This window comes from Scleropages formosus, chromosome 25 (genome assembly GCF_900964775.1).
Source record: "Scleropages formosus chromosome 25, fSclFor1.1, whole genome shotgun sequence".
NCBI classification, from domain to species: Eukaryota; Metazoa; Chordata; class Actinopteri; order Osteoglossiformes; family Osteoglossidae; genus Scleropages; species Scleropages formosus.
Genome location: NC_041830.1, coordinates 9,234,338 through 9,257,835, shown reverse-complemented (window position 1 = coordinate 9,257,835; position 23,498 = coordinate 9,234,338). Strand labels below are relative to the sequence as shown.

Below are 23,498 nucleotides of genomic sequence, written 5' to 3'. Positions count from 1 at the left end.
GTGAGACTGTGCCTCCCCCTAGAGGACATTCCAGTTGGCATGAGTAATAACCTTGTCTTAAGCATTATTATTATTATTATTATTATCATTATTATTATAGCAAGTACTTGGCTGACACCTTTGTCCAAGGTGACAAAGTGCTAGACACACTACTCTACACGTTCTGCATTGATTTGTCCTTTTTGGAAGATCAATGTCACATACACATACGTACACTAAGGGCAATTTGAAATCCCGACTTCCCCTGAAACACGTTTGGACTGCGGGGGGAAAGGAGCTCAAGTGCGGGGAGAACAAGCAAATACCCCAGAGACTGAGCTGCATTCAAGTGCGCATTCGAACCCGCAGCCCAGGAGATGGGAGGCACCAGTACCATCTGCTGCATTGAAGATAATCATGGGCGCCCCTCAATAGGATGAAGAAGACAAGTGGAAGAAGCAGAAAGGAATGCGCAGGTGAAGCGAGTCACAACGTGTAAAGCACGTCGCTCTGTGATGTGTATCCTGTCCCCTTCCTGAGGTTCTTGCAAATTTGCACGGAGTCCCTGGTGCCGAGAGGAAGGGAGGAGAGGTCACAGGGGACATGACAGCACCGGGCAAACATTGCACATGGAAAAGGGCACAGTCGCTGTCCCTCGAGGGCTGAAGAAGTGGAAGGGGGTGTGATCCCAAGGGCCAATCAGTGGGGCCTGCCAGCCGTACATATCTGTAGGCCAGGCAGTGCAGTGAGCTCTCTTAGCTCTTTCTCTCGCCACCGGTGTCCACTGAGGAGCTGAAGATGGTGAGTACGACAGCACCGCTCATCACCGATGTACTTTCGAGCTAAGAGTTCGCCAGTGGTCTAGAGTATAACTAGGACACGCAAGGCTGTATGGCAGCATGGCCCGTGATGCTGATCATGTAGAATATTACCGATAGTACTGATTATAATTATGGCTCTTCTCTTTATTACTGCTAGAATTTAATGGATACATTAATGGACCCTTGTAAGAGATGCTTTCTTCTAAGATGACCTGTCACTGTATTAAAACATCGACCTGCAATACTGAAGAGGACAGAACAGAGAACAAAACATGGCCTTATGATGGTCTTATGACCTTATGACAAAACTGAGAATGAAAAATTGTTGCAGATATTTGAAAAGTGACACAAGCAGAGGAATCCAAGTGTACCGAAGTAAATCATGAGCATTGTATTTATAATACTTATATTTATAGTGCATTTTGTGGCCCTTGCGATGCAGAAATAATACCCTGCTTGCAGTTGCTTTATCGGTTCTCTTTCAACACTTTACTGTGCTTTTCTGATGTTGATGTCGGGAGTGTTGGAAGACTAGAAAGTGATTTAAACGTGCTTAAAATTTAATGACAGATTTGTATGACTTATTTTGGCAATTTTAAGCTTAGCAGAATAAACTCGGCACAAATATTCCCACATTTTGCTTCGTTTTTCAGACGTCCTACACCGACAAAGGAGAAAAGGTAGAGTGACTCATTACCCTTTTTAATGAAAATATATTGTTGCATTTGATCGCGTGTTTGCCAGCCTGTCACATCCTGCATAAACACAGAGGCGATGGATTTATATCCCATAAATATTCCTCCGCTTTACAACATTACAGGGTCTGGTCAAATGTCATTACAGTGTCTTTTTCCAGGGAAACAATATTCCATGATGGTCAATGATTGCCACTTGTTCTCAGGCCTGATGCTGTTGGAGTTATGAGATTTGTGGAAAATCACAACTCAACACAGTGTGTTTGCAATATTTTCTTTCAGCCAGAACGAGGGCGTTTTGTTAGATTCCACCATGTTACCTTCTGGGTTGGAAACGCCAAACAGGTGAGTTATAAATTAAAGCAAAGTCACATTGCTGCATCCACTAAAGAAGGTTTCGTCAGTTGAGAAACAACAAAAAGCTGGACATTCCAGAATCTTCTGTGCGCAGAGCAATGTCCTTTGTTGCACAACCAAGCTCTGTTTGTACAAAGCAGAACTTTAGGAGAAAAGATACATTTTACTAGGGGGGCGCGGTGGCGCACTGGATTGGACCGGGTCCTGCTCTCCAGTGGGTCTGGGGTTTGAGTCCCGCTTGGGGTGCCTTGTGGCGGACTGGCGTCCCATCCTGGGTGTGTCCCCTCCCTCTCTGGCCTTACACCCTGTGTTGCTGGGTAGGCTCCGGTTCCCCGCGACCCCGTCTGGGACAAATGGTTCTGAAAATGTGTGCGTGTGATACATTTTACTATATACCGTAACACACACATTTTCAGAACCGCTTGTCCCATACGGGGTCATGGGGAACCGGAGCCAACCCGGTAACACAGGGCATAAGGCCAGAGAGGGAGGGGACACACCCAGGACGGGACGCCAGTCCGCCGCAAGGCACCCCAAGCGGGACTCGAACCCCAGACCCACCAGAGAGCAGGACTGCGGTCCAACCCACTGCGCCACCGCACCCCCTTATACCGTAACAAACGTGGAAAATTTCAAACCTTTAAGTTAAAATATTAACAAAACCTTAAAAACACATAAAACACAAGCAGGAAGTGTACTATTCAAAAGTGTTGCCTTGAAATTCGCTCCTGCTGTTCTACCCTTGGTCAAAGTTCTCATCCTGAGAATTAATGAATGAATGAAACGCTGTTAAACCCAGAAGGAAATTCACTTTGCCTGAATACACCGCTGTATAAATGAATACATCAGTGTGAAGGTGATTATCCAATGTTACCAGTGTCCATGGAGAAAGCTGACAGTTAAATAATGAAGTTAACGGTGTACAGCAATGATTTTAAAACATATGGACCAAAACAAGCTTTAAATCCTTCATATCAGACAAACCAAGCTGAGAAAACCCAACCCCAAACAAGGGAACATTGTTGGTAAGACAACAGGGAACAGAAACACCGGTCCTGCCTGTACTCCGTGGGGAGTGAAAGGGCAGATAGATATTTTGTACTGTAGGGTCTGAGTAGCACTGGGGGGCTATGAAAATAAAGTGACCAGCACCCGAAGAGTCCCAGAGGTGGCGAGGCCCCAGAAAATGAGCACCGCCATTCCCATCATGAGCGGCTGTGTGGTCTTTCTGCAGGCAGCAACGTTCTACTGTGACAAGATGGGATTCGAACCCCTGGCCTACAAGGGCCTGGAGACGGGCAGCCGGGAGGTGGTGTCCCACGTCATCAAACAGGACAAGGTTGTAAACATGCTTCCCCGAACAGCTCGCTGCACCTTGGCCTCTTCCACACATCGGCACATCCAACTACGCATCTCGTTGAGCGAAGCGGTTAATGACGTGACTTTCGGTCGTGTGATACGGTGATTCTTGGGCAGGGCCACTTGGCCATACTTCGCCCATGGCCCGTCTACAATATCCCCTCTCTGTGACACCACTCGCTTCTGCATCACTCAAATCAGACACATTCTGTCGGGAAATATTCTCTTACTGCTCAGCCGCAGAGCGCAGCATCGCGCTGCAATCCATACGAAGCCTTCTCCCCGTGCCTAACGCCGTCAAGGATATTACAATGTTTGAAATGATTTCTAACCCATCAGCTTTTCTCTTTTTCAGATATTGTTTGCTTTTGAGTCAGCCCTGAACCCTGGAAATGAAGGTAGAGCTTCATTTAAAAATGCCATTACATAAAACTTGACAAATATCAAATGACAGCCCTGTAGAAGCGATCGAGTGCAAATTGGTGTTTTCCTATAACTTCTTTCCTCAGAAATAGGGGAGCACTTGAAAAAACATGGAGACGGGGTCAAGGACATTGCTTTCCAAGTGGAGGACTGTGATTTTCTAGTGCAGGTAACTGTCGTTTTATTGGTGAAAAATACGTTCTGGCAGCGTTTCGGAGAACTGTCTGACAAACGTGTCATTTGTTATGCTCCGGTGTGATATTTGAGTTAACGTTTAGCTTCTTCACGGTGGATGTTCACCTCACAGAGGTGCCCTATACGTGTGTGTGTGTGTGTGTGTGTGCGAGACCTTCAGTTTACTGCCCTCCACATGCAGACACCACCGTTGGCAGCAAGGTTCTGTGAGGTCAACAGTGTGGCTTAAGCAAACCTGGCCCCAGCTGCACTTCGTAGGAAGAAGTTATTCTTTAACCCGAGGAGAGATACGAGCTCCCGCCCTTTATGGTGCTGGGCGAGACATGTGAGGAACCGCTCTGTTTGCGCACCTCCCATGGTGCTGACATCAGCCAGCTCCGTGTCCAAATTCAACACAGGCAAAGTGGGCGGAGGTGTGTGATGGAGAGCAGGGCTATACCCCATGTAGCCTCGTGAGCTGCCTCTTAAATGACCCCTCTGAGGGTTTCTATATGTTACACACCACAGTTTAAACACCTACATTAGATTGCATGAAAGGAGAAAAACATGTAGTTGCAGTCATCGCAGCTAAAGGTTAAGAAACCAGTTATTGACTGTGAAGAGCCCATTCATTTTTCCACACTGAAAGGAAAATAAAATGAGCAAAGCCCTTAGTCTTTTTAACACCACTAACAAAACTAAAGGAGGCGAAGATGACGAAGAACATCGCTCCTAGCGTACAGGTGGAGTCAACGTCGTGAAAAACGGACCTTTCGCTTTTTGTTTTCCATACCACAAAGCGCGCATAATGCGAAAGGACAGGTTTCTGGACCTGGTCATGATCAACACGCCGTCCAACCTGTTTGCAGAAAGCCAAAGAGCGCGGCGCCACGATCGTAAGAGAGCCCTGGGTGGAGGAAGACGGACACGGCAGAGTCAAGATCGCCGTTGTGCAAACAGTGAGATCAGACACGATGTTCTCGTAGGAAAACCGAAGTCCGCTACCGTGCTTAAAATGCAACTTGTTAAGACCAGGCATCAACTAATCTGCGACAAGTAACTCATCATTAATGAGCCACTGTATGAAAATCAACTCAATGTTAATTTCACTTAATTCGCTCACAAGTTGTCAATCAAAATGTTTCTCAACACTTAGCACGCTTAGGAGCGCCCGACTATGGGATGTGACGAGAAACCCGTTCTCGCTGTGCTCTCGCCCCGTCCAGTATGGAGACACAACCCACACGTTCATCGAGTACCTGGTGCCCTACAAAGGACTGTTTCTGCCTGGGTACAAAGAGCCGCTCTTCAAAGATCCTCTGCTGCCCAAACTGTGAGTCCTGCCGCCTGCCAACACTGAATCGCTTACATTTAGGGGTGTTGCTGGATCCGTGTCCTTATCAAAAACTTTCCCCAAGGGAGTAAAATGTAATAGATTCCCAAACACCTAGGACTCACGGAGCTCTGGATCAGCGCAGGCACCACGGATCTGACACTTCCTGACATTTTTCTCCTACTCATTTCACGTTTTAATGCATTTCCTTTTGAGCATCACACTAAATGTGCAACACATTCGCCAAAAACGGTGAGGTTTTAACCTCCGTGTCCCCGGTAGCTGGGAACAATGGTTAAAAAAAAAAAAAGAAAAAAAGAAAAAAGAAGAAGTCCACCTGGCTGCTGTTGGCCTCATAAAAGTAATCGTATTACACTGAATCCAGCGTAAGTGTCACACGATCTGCTCGTGTCGCACCAAACTCGCAGCGTCGTGAATGCCTGGACCCATCATGCTCCGAATTCAAGCCGCTCCGGGAAAAAAGCGCACGACTGCGTTGTCAAGCAGACTTGGGGGATTCGAGTCACTGAAGGCGAGACGGCTGGCTCTCAGTCTCCTTGACGCCGTATCGCCCATCTCGGAGCCACTTCCAGCCAGACGCCCCGCTCACGCGATGTCATTCCTCCCCCTCGCAGGCCGCCGGGCTGTCTAAGCTTCATTGATCACATTGTGGGAAACCAGCCAGACGACAACATGGTGCCAGTGGCAGACTGGTGAGGGTCACTCGGGTCTCGGTGGGCTTGAACACGGCACGGAGAGCCTTTGAGGTAGAACGCACATGATATCCCTTTCTCCGTGGGCAATAAAGAGACCCACAAAGCCTTGTTCCTGTAACGTGGGTCGAGGGGCCTTTTCAAAGGTCTGCTGCGTCGAAAGTGTCAGGGAGATTTCAGATGTAACACGAGGTTCGGGTGTCACAAACAGGTCACCGCTGCAAATTCTGAGAGTGAAAAATATACCAAATGCACCATAAACTGAGCTGCCTTAGCAGGACACTTCACATGCCACTTGGAGCTGGGGACATTATGTTTTGATGCATAAAAGAGATTGTAGTTATAAAAGGTCATAAGACATCATACGGGTATTTTAAAGCCACAGTCACACTGTTCCCGAGAATTCCGAGAATATGAGGTGAACCAAAATTGCATAAGAAGAAGGGAAACTGGACTGTTCTGTGTCTGTTGTTTGCCTGGCCTAATTTTTCTGTAGACTTGGTTCCAGGGCACATGATAACATGATAAATGGATTTTAGCCCAAACATACACAAGACAGTCAGTAGAAGATAGTAAAACGCACAAACCACTTTTAGTTCTAACGCTACAGCCGCAAAAAGCTAACGGGAGCAGGAGATCACAAAGGTCACATGAAGGTAATGAAAATGTCACTAGCGGTGAAGCGACATTCTGATCCCCCGTTTCGTGTCAGGTACCAGAAATGCCTGCTGTTCCATCGCTTCTGGTCAGTAGACGACAAGCAGATCCACACGCAGTACAGCGCCCTGCGTTCCATCGTGGTCACCAATTATGAGGAGACCATCAAGATGCCCATCAACGAACCGGCCGTCGGAAAGAAGAAGTCCCAGATCCAAGTGTGCTCCTGAGCCAGTCCAATCCAATCCGTTGTGTTTTGTCAACGGCATAATTTACTTCTGTCTGCATTTCGTCCACAATGTTACCTTGTCTCTGTATATTTTCCGAGAGCGATTCGGCTTGTCCCTTAATCGAAAGCACTAGAGCAAGAGCCTACGTGGGATTTGAATCTACCACGTGCCGATGTACCGCGTTTGCCCTAACCCATGTCTGATCCTTGTACGCCCCAGGAGTACGTGGACTACAACGGAGGAGCCGGCGTCCAGCACATTGCCCTCAACACTTCGAACATCATCCAGACGGTGAGATTGTCTTCTCCGGCCAACGCGGGCCGAGCCGGCGGCCTTCAAGGCTCCGACGCTTGAGCACGGCTGTCACTGAGCAGGTCTCTTAGATGGTTCGCAGAAGAAGCCTGCAGAGTCTGCATGTGTCCCGCGGGTCTTTTCCCTCTCTCCACCTCTCAGATCGTGAATCTCCGGGCACGTGGGATGGAGTTCCTGTCTGCTCCGGACTCCTACTACAACACCCTGCGGGAGAAGCTCAAGACAGCAAAGATCAAAGTGAAGGAAGACATCAATAAACTGCAGGTCTGGAAGACGGTTAAAGCTCTGATTCGTACTTTACATTTAAACAAAGCAGCGCTATTTTTAATTGCTCCAGGAACGTATCCATGAAAACGGCCATAGTATAATGTGAAGTTCCACGGGGGTAGTTAAAAACACACCGGCTATACAGTTCTTCCGTTTACATTGACATTGTATTCCATTTTTACGCTTTGCGTCATTCCAACAGCCGAACGGATTGTTATGCAGAACAGAAATATAATATATGAGAAACTTCTTTGAAAAAGGAGGCTCTTCACACGCAGCTTTTTTCACGGTGTTTTAGGAACTGAAAATCTTAGTGGATTTTGACGACAAGGGATACCTGCTGCAGATCTTCACCAAACCTATGCAGGACCGACCCACGCTGTTCCTGGAGGTCATTCAGCGCAACAACCACTTTGTGAGTCTCGCTGCTGTGCAGTCGCCGGCAATCTATAAATCTCAAGCTCTCGCCAGGTTTCGCGGTGCGTCGGCTCATCAAGGCATGAATGGACGAGGAACTGGGCTTTGGGTAAAGGCTCTGGATTTCCGGTTCCTCTGTCTCTCTCCCCCCCCCGGTACTTTACAGACCTTTATACACAAGACATTTATCAAGGGCCATTTCAGCACTCGTCCTCATTTTGCAAAGAGCGCTGCAAGACATCCCATACACTCCCCAGAAGTTCAACCGATGACAAATTGCTATGGGCACTTTGGGGTTTGACATCTACATCTCATCTCTTTCGACCTCCTTGCCTTGGGCGGGGGAAGGAAAAACACGTCAGAGAGCGCTTTTCACAGGACACATCACGTTCAACATCAGCGTGAACACGGGCAGGTATTTACGGCTCAGAAGTAAATTGTCGCGTCCCACCAGCCACCCGTGGTCAGAAGGTCCAGAGATCATTTACACTTTTCATTTATCTGACACTTCTCTCTCAAGTTACTCACAATGTTACACTATTTACATTGATTTACCCCCTTAAACAGAAGGGTAATTTTTGCCGCATCAGTTCAGGGTAAGTACCTTATTGACGGGTATGACAGTAGGAGATGGGATTCAAACCTTGGTCCTTCGAGCACGAGGCAGCAACTTCGGTCTGTGAAGCAGACCACGTAAGAAAACCTGCCCCCTGAACCCGTGGGTGGGTGAGGGGGCTGCGGGGGACGCTGTGCGCGGGCAGCGCTCTCCTCCAACAGCGTTACAGGTGTGTTGTGCTTCGAGAGAGAAGCGGGGCGATGGCAGAAAGAGCGCTGCTGTAACGCTGTGTGTCTTGCAGGGCTTTGGGGCAGGAAACTTCAAGTCTCTGTTTGAGGCCATAGAGAAAGACCAGGACGCACGAGGGAACCTCACAGCGTTGACCCCAGATGGGGAGACCAAGACCTTCTATTGACCGCAGACTAACACACACTAGAGCCTCAAAGTGGCCCAGAACATATGACCACCGCAATAAAGATAATGACCCCACAATGGGCTTTTGTACCATGTGCCTTTGATTATGAGTGACCTCACACACACACACACACACACACACACACACACGCACAGTTTGTGTTCCTACCTCGGTGGGGACTTGGCCGTAACGTTCTTCTTAACAAAACACATGACGCCAAACATCCCACACTATAAAAGTGAAAAACACACAAAAGCGCTTTTATTTTCTCAAAAAAGCTCCCATCCCCACTATGTCTGTCTCTCAGCTTTTGTTCCTTCTCAAAACTGTCTCCACATGATTAGAAAAAAGAACTAGACATGAGCGCACACACACACACACACTCGAAAATCATGTCTATAGCCACACTTCACAGTTCGCAGATGGGGATGACAGCTCTGTGATCAGCTTTCTCCTGCAAAGCCAAGCGAAAACAAACGAACAAACGCTGCGTCGAACGAAAGTCGCAGAAACATTGTACCCATCATCTTTGTCATTAACACAACACACACGCCCGCAGAGATTTTATTTCAAAATAATTTATTTGTATATAATTGGAATGAGGCCAGGTTGCAATGGCATTTATTCTTCAATATACATATTGTTTTGTACATATTGTTTATATACCTGGCAAAAAAAAGGATAAATATATTAGTAAATAAATATATTAGTGACATATTATCATACTGAAATGTTCTATTATATATAAAATACAACACTTTTTATTTTGTTTTTGACTTTCTCTTCTTTACAAAGTATAGAAAATATAAGGACAAACCCCTTGAATTTCGGTTTCTGCAGGGATTGTGCTCTATTAGAAAAAGGCAGTTTCAGCTCATTCTATGTTTAAAAAAAAAAAAAAGACAACGAAAAAAAAAAAAACCTGCACAAAGGAAAAGTAACCAGAAAGGGGAAAGAAACCGGACCAAAAACTCCTCGTGTTCAGCGGCGATTAACTGAATTAAGGCTAATTTCCTTGCAAGGGTGGCTGCACAGAGCTGCTTTGCCGGCGTTCCGCAGCGTGTGTCTGCGCGACCGGGGGGCCGGACCTCGATAACGCGGCGGTCTGCTCTCAGGGGACCAGCGCCTTCACACGATACACACGCTTCCGTCTGCGTGATTGTGTGACGCATGTGTGGTTCTGCCAAAGAATCGCCAACCGACTCTGGGCACCGGGGGGGGAGAGAGACGATGACACACACACACACACACACACACACACACACACACACACACACACACACACACATACACACACCTGGCTGTAGCGGCAGGTGAGGGGGACCGATGGCTTGCTATAAAAGACCAGTTGTGTCAGCGCAAATGATAACAGGACAAATATTGCGAGCTTAGTCTTGCTGAACCCCGACTGCTCTGTCTTACCAGAAACACAGCTGACGTTCACACCGTGCTCAGATGAGTAAAAAGCAAAGTGAAACGGTTAAGTGCTGTAGGCTCCGTGTCTTCACAAGACTGGAGCCCGACACTCGAAGCCTTTCTGCAACATTTTCGTCTGCTGGGCCAAAATAAAACACGTTCACATTCTCACTGTGCTTCAGTATTCTCAAGCCTTCTTTTAAAAAATAAAACAAAAAATTAAAAAAAAAAAATTTAAAAAGGTCAATCTTGAGTCCTGGTTCAGCTAATATACACTTTCAAATGTATACGATGCCTGAGGTGTTTTTATTGTTTTTTTTTTTGTTTTTTTTTTTTTTTTTTTTAAAACAACACTTCCAGTGTTTTTTCATTTTCAATTTTTTTTGCAAATAGGACATCAGTCCTGAAATGCCACTGTAACATCAGTCAGACGAGCCCATATGTCTGTACGGCGCGAGTTCGAACCCGAGGCACAGAGAAGCTCAGAGGTGCCCCGCACTCCCGCTGAGACCCAGTGTGCTGCAGGACGACTCGGGGACACCGCGTCCTTTCCGCCACTTTAATAACATTCCAAAACCATAACAGCTGGCAAAACAAAGTGACAAAGCATTTTTTTTTTTCTTTCAGTCAAGGTCTCTCTAAAGATGAAAACAAAATAATTTGACATTAGATGAAAAAAGTAATCAAATGAGAACAAGCAGCTGCCTCTTGTTGACTGAACGTGGCTAAAAGCCCAGCTCTCAGTGAGCCCATCTGGAGCGGGAGAGCAGCCCTAGGGGTGGGGTGGGCTGGGGACGGGGACGGGGACGGGGACGGGACCCCAATCGGCACGGGCCGTGGCGTGTGCTGGCTTTTCTTCTGGCTCACACTTTATTTACTCTGCTCTCTTTGCAATTACGACTGACTGGCAGAGATTCATTACAATTTACAGCAGAGTCTCGATTACTCTGGAACGGCGGTGGGCGAGATGACGAAAAACCCAGATAATACGAAACCATATGTAACACAAACAGTATTTGGAAATACACAGGCTCAGCAATGAAATATAAAGCTATAAAAACCTTCGTTTATTCATTTTCAACTGTTTCGGTACTTTTATGTTTTAAAAATTCCTAAGCAGTCACTTTTTGGCTTAAGTTCCTGTTCCATGGAAAACGCAACTTTTTTTTTTTTTTTTTGTTTTACTGCCAAGATCAGCAAAGCAATAAAGGTAAAAAAAAAAAAGAAGCTGAAAATGACAAAAAAAAATTCTCCCTTATGGAGTAAGGTGTTGAGAGAGGGGTGAACATACCCGTCTGATGCTGCACGCAGCTCTGAACTGGACGGGTTTTCAATCAAAGGTGTTTTGAAAAATATCCGACATAAAACAGAAAAAAAAAAAAAAAAAAAACCTGGAGTCGGAAAACACGGAATGCCGAATAATCCAAGGCCGCATAATCAGGACTTTACTGTACTTCCAATCTGGGAGCACAAAATGGGACTTGAACCAAAAACCATGTTACAAGTCCACACCCGCTACTTGTTTAAAAACATTACAAACAAAGATCTAAATGAATTAAACGTATTCTATTGTAGTTCAATTTTACAAATTAATGTAATATGTTTACTGTCACAACGGCATCTTGTAACATTTTTCAAAAACTGAGCTTTGGTTTAATGAGGTGGACGAAACAATCACAAGTTCTCGATTAGCATATCTAGTTTAATGCGATTTGAATCGCTGAAGGAATTCAGCCAAATAAGTAATTATGAGCAGGACCACATTTAACAGTTGTGGGCGGCCAATTTGGACCAGTCAGTGGGGCCTCCTGGATTTAAGATGATTTCCTATGAACTATCAGGAATATATATTATTATTATTATATATATTACTATAAGGGAGGTGTGGTGGCATAGCGGGTTTGACCGGGTCCTGCTCTCCGGTGGGTCTGGGGTTCAAGTCCTGCTCGGGGTGCCTTGCGATGGACTGGCGTCCCGCCCTGGGTGTGTCCCCTCCCCCTCCAGCCTTGTGCCCTGTGTTACCGGGTTAGGCTCCAGCTTGCTGCGACCCTGCTTGGGACAAGCAGTTTCAGACAATGTGTGTGTATTACTATTATCAAAAGAAAACAGTATCTAAAAGAATCTTTCTTATGTTCTGAAAATTCAAAGTGAGTTTTTACCTCATCGCATTCTATGGGTAATATTGCAAGGCTGTCATGTCTGTTTTGTTCATGTTTGACCTTAGACCACATTTGATCAGTTTTAACTGGTAAAAGCTGCTCTCCCCTAACCCCCCCCCCCGAGCGGCTCATGGCAACCCTAGCGTGGGGGGCGGCCCTGAAGGGATGGGGCCCCGTTGGGTCAAGTAGGTTCAATCGGCCTAAGTCCGACCCTGATTAAGAGTTCATCCAGGAAGAAAATCAGCACGCCACAACGACCAGGGATCCCCACCTCTGGACTCCACCTGCCAGGGGACTTTCTGTGTAAATACAAGGTGCTCTCTTCTAGGTGGCATTATGGTGTAACAACATGGTACAGGAAACACTGGCATGACTGAGGGTTAGGAGGAACAAGTACCATGCAATAAATATCTCTCGAATCCAAGCCTCCACGTCTCGTCGTCGTGCCGCCAAAGAACCGGGATTCACCGCTACTGACGCCGCAATCCAACAAGGGGTAAAACAGGCGGAGAGGAGCAGTCCTTTTTTTAAAGGTCAGTCAGAAAGGGAGGCTCCTTTATACACCCTGAAACGGACAGAGCTTTCCACGTTCACGTGACAGACCCACTGGTCTCGTGAAGACGGCGAAGCCCCGTTCCACCAGTCACCGCTCAACTCCGGCACCGAGCATCGCGACTGCAATGTGAGGTAGGCCACAGAGACGAGGTGCTTTAAACCCCGTCTCCCATTCTTAGGGACTCGTGAAATTTAGGCACGCGTGAAATGTCTAGGCACATCAACTGAAAGGACGTTGAGGGCGCAGCTTTCGTCCCGCGTGACCAAGCGCTCGGTTTTCGCTAGGACTTTGGCTGCGGGAGGGTCGCTCTTCGGGGGGGGGGGGGGGGGGGGGGGGGGGGGGGGGGGGGGGGGGGGGGGGGGGGGTCAATGAGAAACAGTGGGGCTTTTAACTTTAAACCGAAACGCATCGGATCGCCCCCGTAGAAACGCGTTTCTCCCTCTCGGCTGAAGATCGTTTTCCCCTCCGGGTTACTCCCAGCTCCAGAGTTTGAAAATTTAACAAATTCCCGTCCTGAAATCCCACAGATTAAATTTCACTGTAACACGTATTGCAAATGAATACTAGAATCCATTCCTTCAGAGAATGAAGAGCCAATAACATTGCTGAGCGTTGTGTTATACTACAGGTAACACATGCTGTCACAATGCCTGTGCTAAAGCTTATGTATTGTGTGTGACTGGCGGTCTACAACTTATTGGCTAAATCTCGATCAATCAGCTATGGTTTCAGACCGCCAAATCGGACACTTCATTTGTGGGTTTAGCAGATAAAATGAACATTGAACCGCGGCGAGACTCTGAACGGCGCCCCGGGGAACCGGGAGAGGCTGGAGAATGCGGGATATAGGACGACGTGGCGTGGAATTACTCGGAAGACTCTTGGGAAGCAATCCTTGCTATGTCTGTCCACTGTGGCTCCATGTAGCAGCGTGATACAGGGGTAAACCGTGTGCTCACACACCAGACTCATCTTCTGACCCTGCAGAAAAAAGGAAAGTTTCACTGAAGGCGTGGTGGAAGAGCATCCAATCTGGCAGGCGACATTATAAACAGCTCATAATGAAATAATTAAAGCGTTCTTTAAAAAACAAGTGGTCCTCAACTTTACACATTACACAGCTTAACACATTAAAATAATACTAATTTAGAATAAAATCTATACGGTACAGTATTATAATTGCATTCTCATGCTGCACAATTGTTTTCCACATTCATTTATACATCTATTGTCTTCTGCTTTTTAAGAGCACTCACTTTTTCTCTTGTCATGTATTTTAAATTGAAAGTAATTTCAAGGGAATTAGAGACAAAAAGTTTTGTAAATGAAACGTCCTCGCTATTTGTGACACATAAACACTGACTGAGATCCAAACAGCAACAGATATGGTGCGACCAGCTGAGGTTTGCATACAGATGATGGAGCGATCGTCATCAGAAGTTAGAACCAAGCACCGAGACTCAAAAGTGGGACAGGCGTTGTTATTCCGGGTCATTGTAAGCTGCATGTGTCATAACTTGAGGAGCACCTGTAACACACCGGTGGCAAAGTGGTATCACAAAGGCAGAGCGCACGCACCCTGATTGTTCTGGCAGTACAAGCAAATGTCAGCACCAAGCTCCGCTCCAGAGTGTTGGCCCCTGCACTGCGGTCTGTCCGGATGGGTCCCGGGACCCTGCAGCTGTGGCTCCGAGTGTGCTTGCTGCACTCGCTTTTGCCACACCACATGACCCCCGCAGCAAGGCCACTCGGCTACGTGTCCCGAGTCCAGGATGAGGGGCACGGAGACCAGCGGGGGCACGTCCGGGGGGCAGCAGTAGCCCGTTGGCTGGCCGTAATGGATGTGGATGCTGCAGTCTTCCTGCAGGTCCAGGCCCTGGTGGAAGTGCACCGCCGGGGAATCCAGCACGCAGGTACTTTTTTTCCGCCGGTGGTGGCGGCTCGCACCCTGGTGACAGCACGGCGGGTGTGCGAGAACGTGAGGCCCCGGCAGGCCTTCGCTTAGTTCGCACTCTGGCCTCTCCAGCCGAAGGGGCTGCCGGTCAGAGTGATCCGGCATGGGACACTGGCACGGTGCGTGCTTGACCTGACACCGGGGCGACTCCTTATCGGCAACCACAGCTGGAGAGAGGGCTGTGCCCTGCTCCTCGCTGGCTCCCCGGTCAGGGCCCTGGCTGTGGTCACCGTCTTCGTAGTGGTGGTGTCGATGTCGGTGGTAATGAACATGGTTGAACACCTGCTCCTCAGGGCAACCGCGATTCACCACCGAATCCAGAGACCTGGGCCGAGCGCCAGCGTCCAGGCTGTCCTTCGGCGCCCGACCCGGCCCATAGTACACAAATGGGTCATAGTCACTACTCAGGGAGCTACGGAAGGTGGACCAGCTCCCGTACACGCCCTGCAGGCTGACATCTGTGCAGTTGAGGACGGAGTCGCTGGATGAGCCGTGGCAGGGCCCCGAGCTCGAGTCGCTCGCTGGCCCGTCCGGGAAGTAGCCGCTGCGCTCCGTGCGGTAGCTGCCCCCCGAACAGCTACCATCATCCTGCCGACCGTGGGCTCCCCCTCGGGACGAGGAGACCTGAAGCCGCGAGTTGGAGGCGCTGCGGGGGGGTGGGCAGCCAAGACGATAGCTGTGGCAGGACCGGTGCGGGTGGGTGGGTCCAAGGTGCCGGCCTGTTCGGCAGCCACCATTAGTCCTGAGAGGCCGGGTCACGTGGCCCTCGGGGAGGTGGTAGTTAAAGGAGCTCGGCACCAAAGGTCGGCTGGGCAAGCAACGCAGCACTCGGGGGTCCAGCGGGGGGTACTGCCCGGGCGCCACTCTGGGGTAGTGGTGTCGCACGGTGAAGGGAACGCCGTGCGGCTGCAGGGCGTGGTGTCCGGTGTACGGGTGGTGGCGCAGGAAGCTCTGGCTGTGTTCGGTGCCCGGTGGATGTCGACTGCTCTGAGGCTGCCGGGGTGGCAGGTCGGCTCCTGGACACAAGAATGTCACAGATTTTCATTTTTCTCCAAAAGAAGTGAATGTGCTGCAGAAGAGGTTGGTGACAAGAGCTCAACTTGGCACAGAAATCCAGGCAGAACTAGAGGAATACCACAATAGGCCAACATAAGACCTTCCCTCCCACAACACTCTTCCAGATACACATTGCCCAGTAGACCTTGGAGGAACATATTACCCATTATGTTGTGCATGCACAGGGGGCAGGTGCGGTGCTGCAGCAGCCAGGGGTCGACACACTCCTTGTGAAACTCGTGAGAACAAGAGATGATGCGCAGGTTCTGCAACGAGGAGACCTCCCAGTCAGCGTGTGTGCCCATAGTCTTTCGGCCAGGGCTACTTCCATGGTCGTCCACTATTGCATTTACATTTATTCAACTGGCTGACCCTTTTCTCCAAAGCAACTTAAAATGTTAAGCTACATAGACCCATGTACCAATTTATTTTGCTGTGTCAATCCAGGGTAAGTACCTTGCAAAAGGGTACTACAGTAGGAGGTGGGATCTGATTCTGAGTCTTCCACGATCTTCAGTTCCAAATGTGGAGGCTCTCAACACTATGCCACCATTACACTGCTACAAGTAGCATAGTATCTAGATGTGTGAATCGCTGGAGTAACCACAGCCAGATTTTGATTAGTGGAATTCATCGAATAATAAATAGCTTAAGCTCATTTTGCTGATTAAGCTCATTTTGAAGGATTGAGTTTGAACTGATTCCACAAATTGGGATTTCATTCTCTAACAGCTTTTGTGACTATTTGTGGAAGGCTGCAGACAGTTCAGTGGTTAAAACAAGGTACTTACCCTGAACTACTATAGTACAAATTCCCGAAATGTATAAATGGGTGAATCACTGCCAGTTGCTTTACGCTGTAAGAGGTTTTGGAGAAAAGCATCGGCTAAATCAATAAATGTAAATCAGAGTAAAACAACAGCATAAGTTTTCTCCTAGAGAATAAAACCCTTAACCCACATTTTGCTTCAATATGGTCTTGAAAACGTGTAATGCTGATTTTGGTCAACACTGTATTATGGACCTCTGAAAAACGGCGAACCACACAGAAGCTCCCACCTGCCCATCCAGAAACTCCTCCAGGCAGATGGCACAGACGGGACTGGAGTTGGAGCTACCCGAGGACTCGTGGCCTCCTCGGTGTCGCTGGCCAGACGAGCAGCCAGCGGAGCTGTAGGTACGTGTCTCTAGCCGGCTGATGGCTCGCATGGTCTGCTGGTGGACAGAGTCCTACACCCACAACAGAGAGATAGCTGACATTAGTTCCCCTGTGCACGCCTCCATACGGCTTATTATGGTGGAAACGTCACACGCTTCTCGAGAACTGAAACGAGTGTTCTGGCTCCTCGTTTTAAGAGCAACTGAGTTACAACCCTTTCAAAGATACGCTTCCCAACATATTTATTTAAACAGCACATTCTTTACTGCCTATTTTCTACAATTTCTATTTGCTGCGGAAGAAAAATTTATTGCATTTCCGCATTCAGCCATTAGTTGGCAGCAAAACGCACTCAGGATAGAAACATGATAGAATCAGTGTCAGAGATGAATATGAGAAAGGTTGTGCATGTAAACGAAATTAATCAGGCACCGGCTGGCATTTACTTGGGCTTTGTGGGAATATGTATTTTTATTTTTGGTCATTTTAAATTAATTTTAAGGTAGCACAACGTTAATAAAAAAAAAGTTTAAATGGAAAGTCTAAAAAATAAATGAATAAAATATTTTTCTTCATTTTTGTTATATGCAAGATTTTTACAGAACCACACCATTAAATAAACTGAGAAATTTGTTTTTATTAAGCTTTTACTGAGTGTATAGATAATAAAAAATGAAAGCGTCCAGAAGCCAATGAACTTATGTGATGAACTGGCATTGAATGGGAGGCTCTGGAGAGGACATATTTTTATTTTCAGTCATTTTAAACTAGTTTTATATTCAACGTATTTTGAAATTATTAAAAAGTAGGAAAATAAAAGTCTTGCACTCAGATGTAGTGGAGTCACAATGGGAGGTAGACCGTATCATGAACCATATGGTTTTTGGATGCAGCAGACCACAGCAGCCAGTGGACATGCAGTTTTTGATAATGGATGGATGGGAGTCCTGCAGAATATTTTTACTTAGCATAGCTCTGCCTGTGTTTTTTTTTAAAAATTTTTTATAGAACTAATATGTGTAATGTGCATGTATATGTATTTGCAGAACCTGACATATGTACCACTCAGCTTTTACTGATAGACGCAGCTTTGGAGTTAAGAACAACCTGAGTTACAATCAGTCTTACGGTCACAATACATCAGCGAGCAGCTCTCAGGGCATGTGGCCCCATACCGAAGGCTGATCGGCACGATGAAGACACCGCATTAGCAGGCCTCACGGTGATCTTACCCAGTTCCTGTTGGACTTGCAGCGATACCGGAAGGCAAAGATCATAATGATGGCGAGCACTGCCAGGACCACGGTGAGCAGAATGCCAACGTCATAATGGGGCTGCGGAGGGAGATTCCGGCATTTTACTGGTCGGAAACAACTCTACCTGTGACACAATCTTGATACTACGGTAGACTAGCATTATGTCTGTTAGGGCGCCAATGTCTCTCACCCTTCATGTTATTCTATTTGATATAAAATAGATAAAAGCCAAATTTCAACATAATCCAACGCTCAAAATCCAGTCGCTCAAGTATGTAAGTATGTGTCTAAGGACACATCACATTGTCACACATGATGCTTTTATACTCATTAAATCTATAGTACACACTCGCATCACAGTTACAGTTTTCTCCAAATGCTCCGTACAAAGGAGTTCTCTGGTATGCTGCTATTTTTGTGACACATTTGTCTTTTCGTGCATGCACGTGTCTGAATAAACATAACTATCTTAAGGGGAAAAAAGCCATTAAAATTCATTGTAACCACACTGTTATTATCCTGTTACCAAAGCGACAGGTGTGTTCTTGGTACAAGTCAAACCTAAGAGAGTAATATAAAAACAGAGAAACTCTTGGCACGACGGGGTAACCGTCAGCATTGAGACCATTAAAAGGGCTTTTTTAGTGATGGACGGACTACAGAATATTAGTGATAGCGCTGATGGTAGAAGATGAGACACCGAGTGACCTGACGGACAGCAGATTTAACACCAATAGAAGGAAACTGGCTGCATCAAACAGAACAGTTTCGGGGGCCTCAGCAACAAGCAAAATTCATCTTCTCCACATCTTTCACTGGCAGATTAATGTCCATCCAAACAGCCAAGTACAAAAACCATCACTAACAGCCAGTTACCTTGAGCTCACTTTCACAGCCCTGCTAACTAGAACTTCATAACATTGTTCGATTTCTAGCAAGTGCTGTTGCAAGTGTGCTGATATATATAAAAAAAAAAAAAAGAAATCTTTTTTTCCTGTGACGTAAGGACTGCCGGAACAAGAATAGTAAAATATTTACATTTCCGTAAATTCTTGTCTTTACGGGTTTCTCGCGTCGAGCAGCTAAAATACAAGTAAATAAGCTATTAATATATTAATTTGGTATTTTTAAATTTTTACCGTCATTTGCAGACTGTCCTCCATTTTAATGTTTTTGTGGTGGTCGCCACCCTGTGTGATCCGATCTGCACACGTTGCCGAGGTTTAAGAAAGCTTTAAAAATCCAATACTAAATTGCTTATACTGGCACAAGACAGACACAATCAGCTCCTTTCGGTGGAAGCGGCACCTTTTGCTCACAAACGCACATCTTGGCGATTTTCTTGACGTCCGGATTTCAGCGCCTTTCTTTTCAACATCCGGCTGTAGTCAGCAAGCACATTGAATATTAAGTATATTCCCTCTTATGTTACTTTGTTCGGCTGATGCTTTTCTCCAAACTTACAGTTTTAAGCTACTTAAATGATTTACCCATTTATACAGTTGGGTAATTTTTACTGGAGCAATTTTAGGGTAGGTACCTTGCTCAGGGTACCGCAGCTGGAGGCGAGACTCGAACCGGTGACTTCGGAGTCCGAAGGCAGCACCTCTAACCACTACGCTACCAGCTGCCCCTTTTCCTCGACACCTCCTCTACACTGCCGATTTATCAGAGCCCTATCCAGTCCAGTACCTGCCAATAGACCGTTGTCTTCTCTAGAACAATAAAGAATAACAGCAACATCTACAGAACACGGTAACATGCTTTGTTATTTACAACCGCACTTCAGTAAAAGTAAACTATATGTCTGAAACACAACAGAGCGTTTTGTGAAATATCTGTAAGCGCCAGGAAAGCTGTGTCGCTATTTATGGATTTTGTATGTTTGAACTGTTATGAAAATGGTAAAATAAGTGCGGCCACAGATTCTCCGCCGAGCTGCGTATTGCTGGGCCGTGCAGCCTGGAGGAGCATCTCCTGCCGCTGGGGATAAGCAGCAGCCCAGTAATGGTGCAAAAGAGCCAATCCAGGCACTCGAGTTGTTCACAGGAGGTTAAAAATTACTTTCCTTGCTCAGGAAATAATAGTGGTGTAGACAATGGAGCGAATGTTTTCGGAACGCTCGCTGAGGGGGCCCACGCTTCCCAGGGTCAGCAGCCTCCTGGGTTAAAGGGGCACATGGGCTGCTGTTCAGGCCCAGTGTGTGGGCGGTCGGAGGCACCGATACCACCCTGCGCTTGGGGTCCGCGGAGGCGCGCATCCGTACTGGGACGTCAAAACTAACGCCGAAGCCGCTCTGATGACAACGGTGACGGCCGATGAACCGTGCGGAGAGACTTTTTTTACTTAAACTTAGAGTTAATCTGCAAGTAAGAGCAGTTACTAGGGCTGGGGTGTAAATCACCAATGTCAATGATTGATGTCAATGTCAGAGTCCAAAAGCGGTGCACCTACCCATCTGGGCGGCTCGACCATGACCTCGATGCGGACCGTGGCCTCCTCGTTCCTGTTGACCAGGCCCATGAGTACCTCGGCGTCCTTGGCCTGCACCAGCACCACCAGCAGGTAGTCTCCCGAGGCGAGCAGGGCTTCGCGCAGCTGAGGAAAAGCACAAGCGGACGGCAAGCGACCGCGGTTAGATGTGGACGTGGACAGAGGGAGGAAACGCGGCGCTGGGAGGCACCGTGCAGGGACACGTGGGGTAAGGTCGGGAGGCGTGACCGCAGAGGACAGCGAGAGACGCACGGGCGAGCCTGGCTCACCTCGACCGCGGCGCCGGCATCGTCGGTGACGTCGAAGATGACTGCCTTTGCTCCTCGTTTCACAGCCAAACGGGCCTGAGGGTTCGCACGAGGGGAGAAAGACATCAGGACACGTCTCATCTTCATCCCGTCTCACACAGCAGTAAAACTTGCAGTATCACACTCCATCACTTTTACATTTATTTGTTCATTTCTTCAAAGCTGCTTACAATGTTAAGCTGCTTGCACAGATTCACCCGTTTATACAGCAGGGTAACATCTGCTGCGTCAATTCAGGGTTAGTACCTTGCTCAAGGGTACTGCAGCAGGAGGTATGATTAAAACCTTGGTTCCTTGAGTGTAAGGGGGCAGCTCTAGCCACTATGCCACCTGCTGGTCCACATATGTTATAGGCTGTACTCTCTATTCCCATGGAATTCAACACACGGCACGGCACGGCACGGCACGGCAGACGACTGCCGGCGCACGCTAGGGCAACGCTTTGAGGACAGCCCCGTGTTGAGCCGCGTGACTTTCCTTTCCACTGGGGGGCAGTAAAAGTCCGACCACAGCAGTTAGACCGCGGCCTCTCTAGCGAGCAGGCGTTACGCAATTCTGCTTGGACACGAGGACAGCATGGAGGACAGGGAAAACAGCCGAATACATCTGCACGGTGCCTGCCCTGCAGTCAGGAAAACGTACGCGCTTCTGCTAAACGGAGGTGCCAGGCACAAAGGCAGCAGGGGTCAGGGGTTCGAGGACCGGCTGCAGAAGGACGAGAGTCGAGAGGGTTGTTCGGATCTCCTCTCGAGGTTCTCACCACAACGAACACGAAGATCCACCTGGTGAATAAACATTGGAGTCCACTGTGGGGGAGGAGGAAGGGCAACATGTCCAGCTCATCTGACTTGCACCCTGGACCGCTGGCAGTAAGTGGCACAGTGGTTAGAACTGCTGATTTTGTCCTAGGAGGACCAGGGTTTGAATCCCAGTGCTGCTGCAGTGCCCTTGGTGAAGGTACTTACCCTGAACTCACACAAAAAATTACCCTGTTGTATAAATGGGTAAATCAGTGGTAAGTAGCTTACATCTGAAGCTGCTTTGGAAAAAACCGTCAGATGAATGAATAAACGCAACAGTTACAGCACACAAGAGTAGATGGAGGCAAACACTTTTTTGAGCGGATTGAAGCCTTTCTGTTAAACCAAATACTCCTTTGCATCCAGCCTGAATGACGACGAACCAGTCAACGCTCAGAGAACAGGACAGCGAAACAGTGCGGCGTTATCGCACTCTTGAGTTTACACTTCGGCTCAGTAATGCGCGCCACACGATACAATAAATGTAATGATTCTTGCCGTACTGTATCATTCCATATTTAAAAGCAGCCCCTTAATCCTAACATCAAGTCAGGAGAGCCACAGTCATACTGTAATGACCTGCATTACTGGTATTTAGGTGGGAAGATGTTTTGTGTAAATAGTTGCATTGTGGGTAACTCGTAAATAGTGTGTGTAACCACTGGGGGAACTTAGGGGGAAAATAATGGGGGTGACTGTGCCTAGGAGTGTGTTGGGGGGAAGTCTAGGGGTGCTAAGTAGGCTGGGAAAGCCGGTTGTTGGCGTAGGACCTGAAAGAAACGGGGTTCTGGGACCAAGAGCATTATTTCCCGGGTGCTGGTGTTCCAATAAGTCGTTCCGTAGGAACGCTGCCTCCGTGTCCCTCCTCGCCCCATCCAAACCCACGGCGCTGCGTGCCACAATACCATAAAGTAGCTAACTCTAAGTGCACGTTAACGGTGTGAAATCTAACTAATCCGCCCATTCAAAGTTTAGACAAAGGATTTTCGACACATACTCCAAAGAGTGTGACACAACCGAGCGAGGATCCGAAACAGCTGCACGCGAGGCGTGCCCCCGAACGCCGGTTCGAGCTAACGAGCGATGGGGGGGGGGCCCAAGAAATCGTACACGGAGACAAGGCGGCGGTGAGCGGGGCGACCCATTTATCACAAGTTAAGGAAAAAAATCCCCCTGCAGGTACGGTGCCATCGACCCCAATCACTTTTTAACACTTCAAAAGCAGAGCGGAAAGTTAATACTCGACTAGCAACAGGCCTGTTTCCTCACGCAGCATGTGGCAGAGCCGCACGGTGCACGAGTGTGTCTGCCAACACGGTGTGTTTTCCTGTGCCGTGAAGTTCAGGCGTGAATGGAGTCAGGTCCTCGGCACGGCTTCCTGCGTGTCCATACCTCCCAAGAAAAATGTATTGTGACCGAAGACTGCGGCGCAAAAGTCGCTGCGGTGCAGGTCATACCGCGGTCAGGGAGAAAAGGGGGCGAAAGCTCGCGAAGGCGCTTGTGTGACGGCGGCGGCGGAATCAACAGATTAAAGTTCATGTGTTCCTTTAGCGTGGATTCCCGGAAAAAAAAAAAAAAAACAAAAAAAAAACAATGAGCTTCCACTAAATGTTATGAATGTGAGTAAATGGGG

The 23,498-nt window shown here is 47.7% G+C and overlaps 2 protein-coding genes across 3 annotated transcripts in view; one reads left to right on the top strand and one right to left on the bottom strand.

Moving 5' to 3' along the window:
- The first annotated feature begins 703 nt into the window (after positions 1-703).
- hpda (4-hydroxyphenylpyruvate dioxygenase a) lies at positions 704-8,785 on the top strand. 2 transcript variants are annotated; one of them, XM_018730753.1, is made up of 14 exons: positions 704-780; positions 1,454-1,480; positions 1,778-1,840; positions 3,087-3,191; positions 3,567-3,609; positions 3,721-3,803; positions 4,678-4,790; positions 4,965-5,141; positions 5,777-5,854; positions 6,567-6,729; positions 6,961-7,032; positions 7,195-7,317; positions 7,619-7,735; positions 8,595-8,785. In XM_018730753.1, exons 1-14 carry the CDS (start codon positions 778-780, stop codon positions 8,706-8,708), a joined length of 1,281 nt encoding a protein of 426 aa, XP_018586269.1. In that variant the 5' UTR covers positions 704-777; the 3' UTR covers positions 8,709-8,785. The 2 variants fall into 2 exon arrangements, with proteins under 2 accessions (XP_018586269.1, XP_018586270.1); XM_018730754.1 differs by having other exon boundaries at positions 711-780; positions 4,678-4,767; positions 5,035-5,141.
- Positions 8,786-13,203: 4,418 nt separating this feature from the next.
- rnf43 (ring finger protein 43) overlaps positions 13,204-23,498 on the bottom strand; it is a 94,312-nt gene continuing 84,017 nt past the window's right edge. The window contains exons 3-9 of the mRNA XM_029249236.1: positions 21,027-21,101; positions 20,719-20,862; positions 18,241-18,342; positions 16,909-17,079; positions 16,013-16,115; positions 14,418-15,809; positions 13,204-13,820 (exon numbers count right to left, since the gene is read on the bottom strand). Of these exons, the coding sequence (XP_029105069.1) occupies positions 13,795-13,820; positions 14,418-15,809; positions 16,013-16,115; positions 16,909-17,079; positions 18,241-18,342; positions 20,719-20,862; positions 21,027-21,101 (2,013 nt within the window). The 3' untranslated portion in view covers positions 13,204-13,794. The remainder of the gene's footprint in view (positions 13,821-14,417; positions 15,810-16,012; positions 16,116-16,908; positions 17,080-18,240; positions 18,343-20,718; positions 20,863-21,026; positions 21,102-23,498) is intronic.

Bases quoted from the DNA above. Each gene is read 5' to 3' on its own strand.
- hpda (XM_018730753.1), top strand. The intron at 1,841-3,086 runs GTGAGTTATAAA...GTCTTTCTGCAG, and splicing joins GGGTTGGAAACGCCAAACAG to GCAGCAACGTTCTACTGTGA. The intron at 5,142-5,776 runs GTGAGTCCTGCC...TCCCCCTCGCAG, and splicing joins GATCCTCTGCTGCCCAAACT to GCCGCCGGGCTGTCTAAGCT.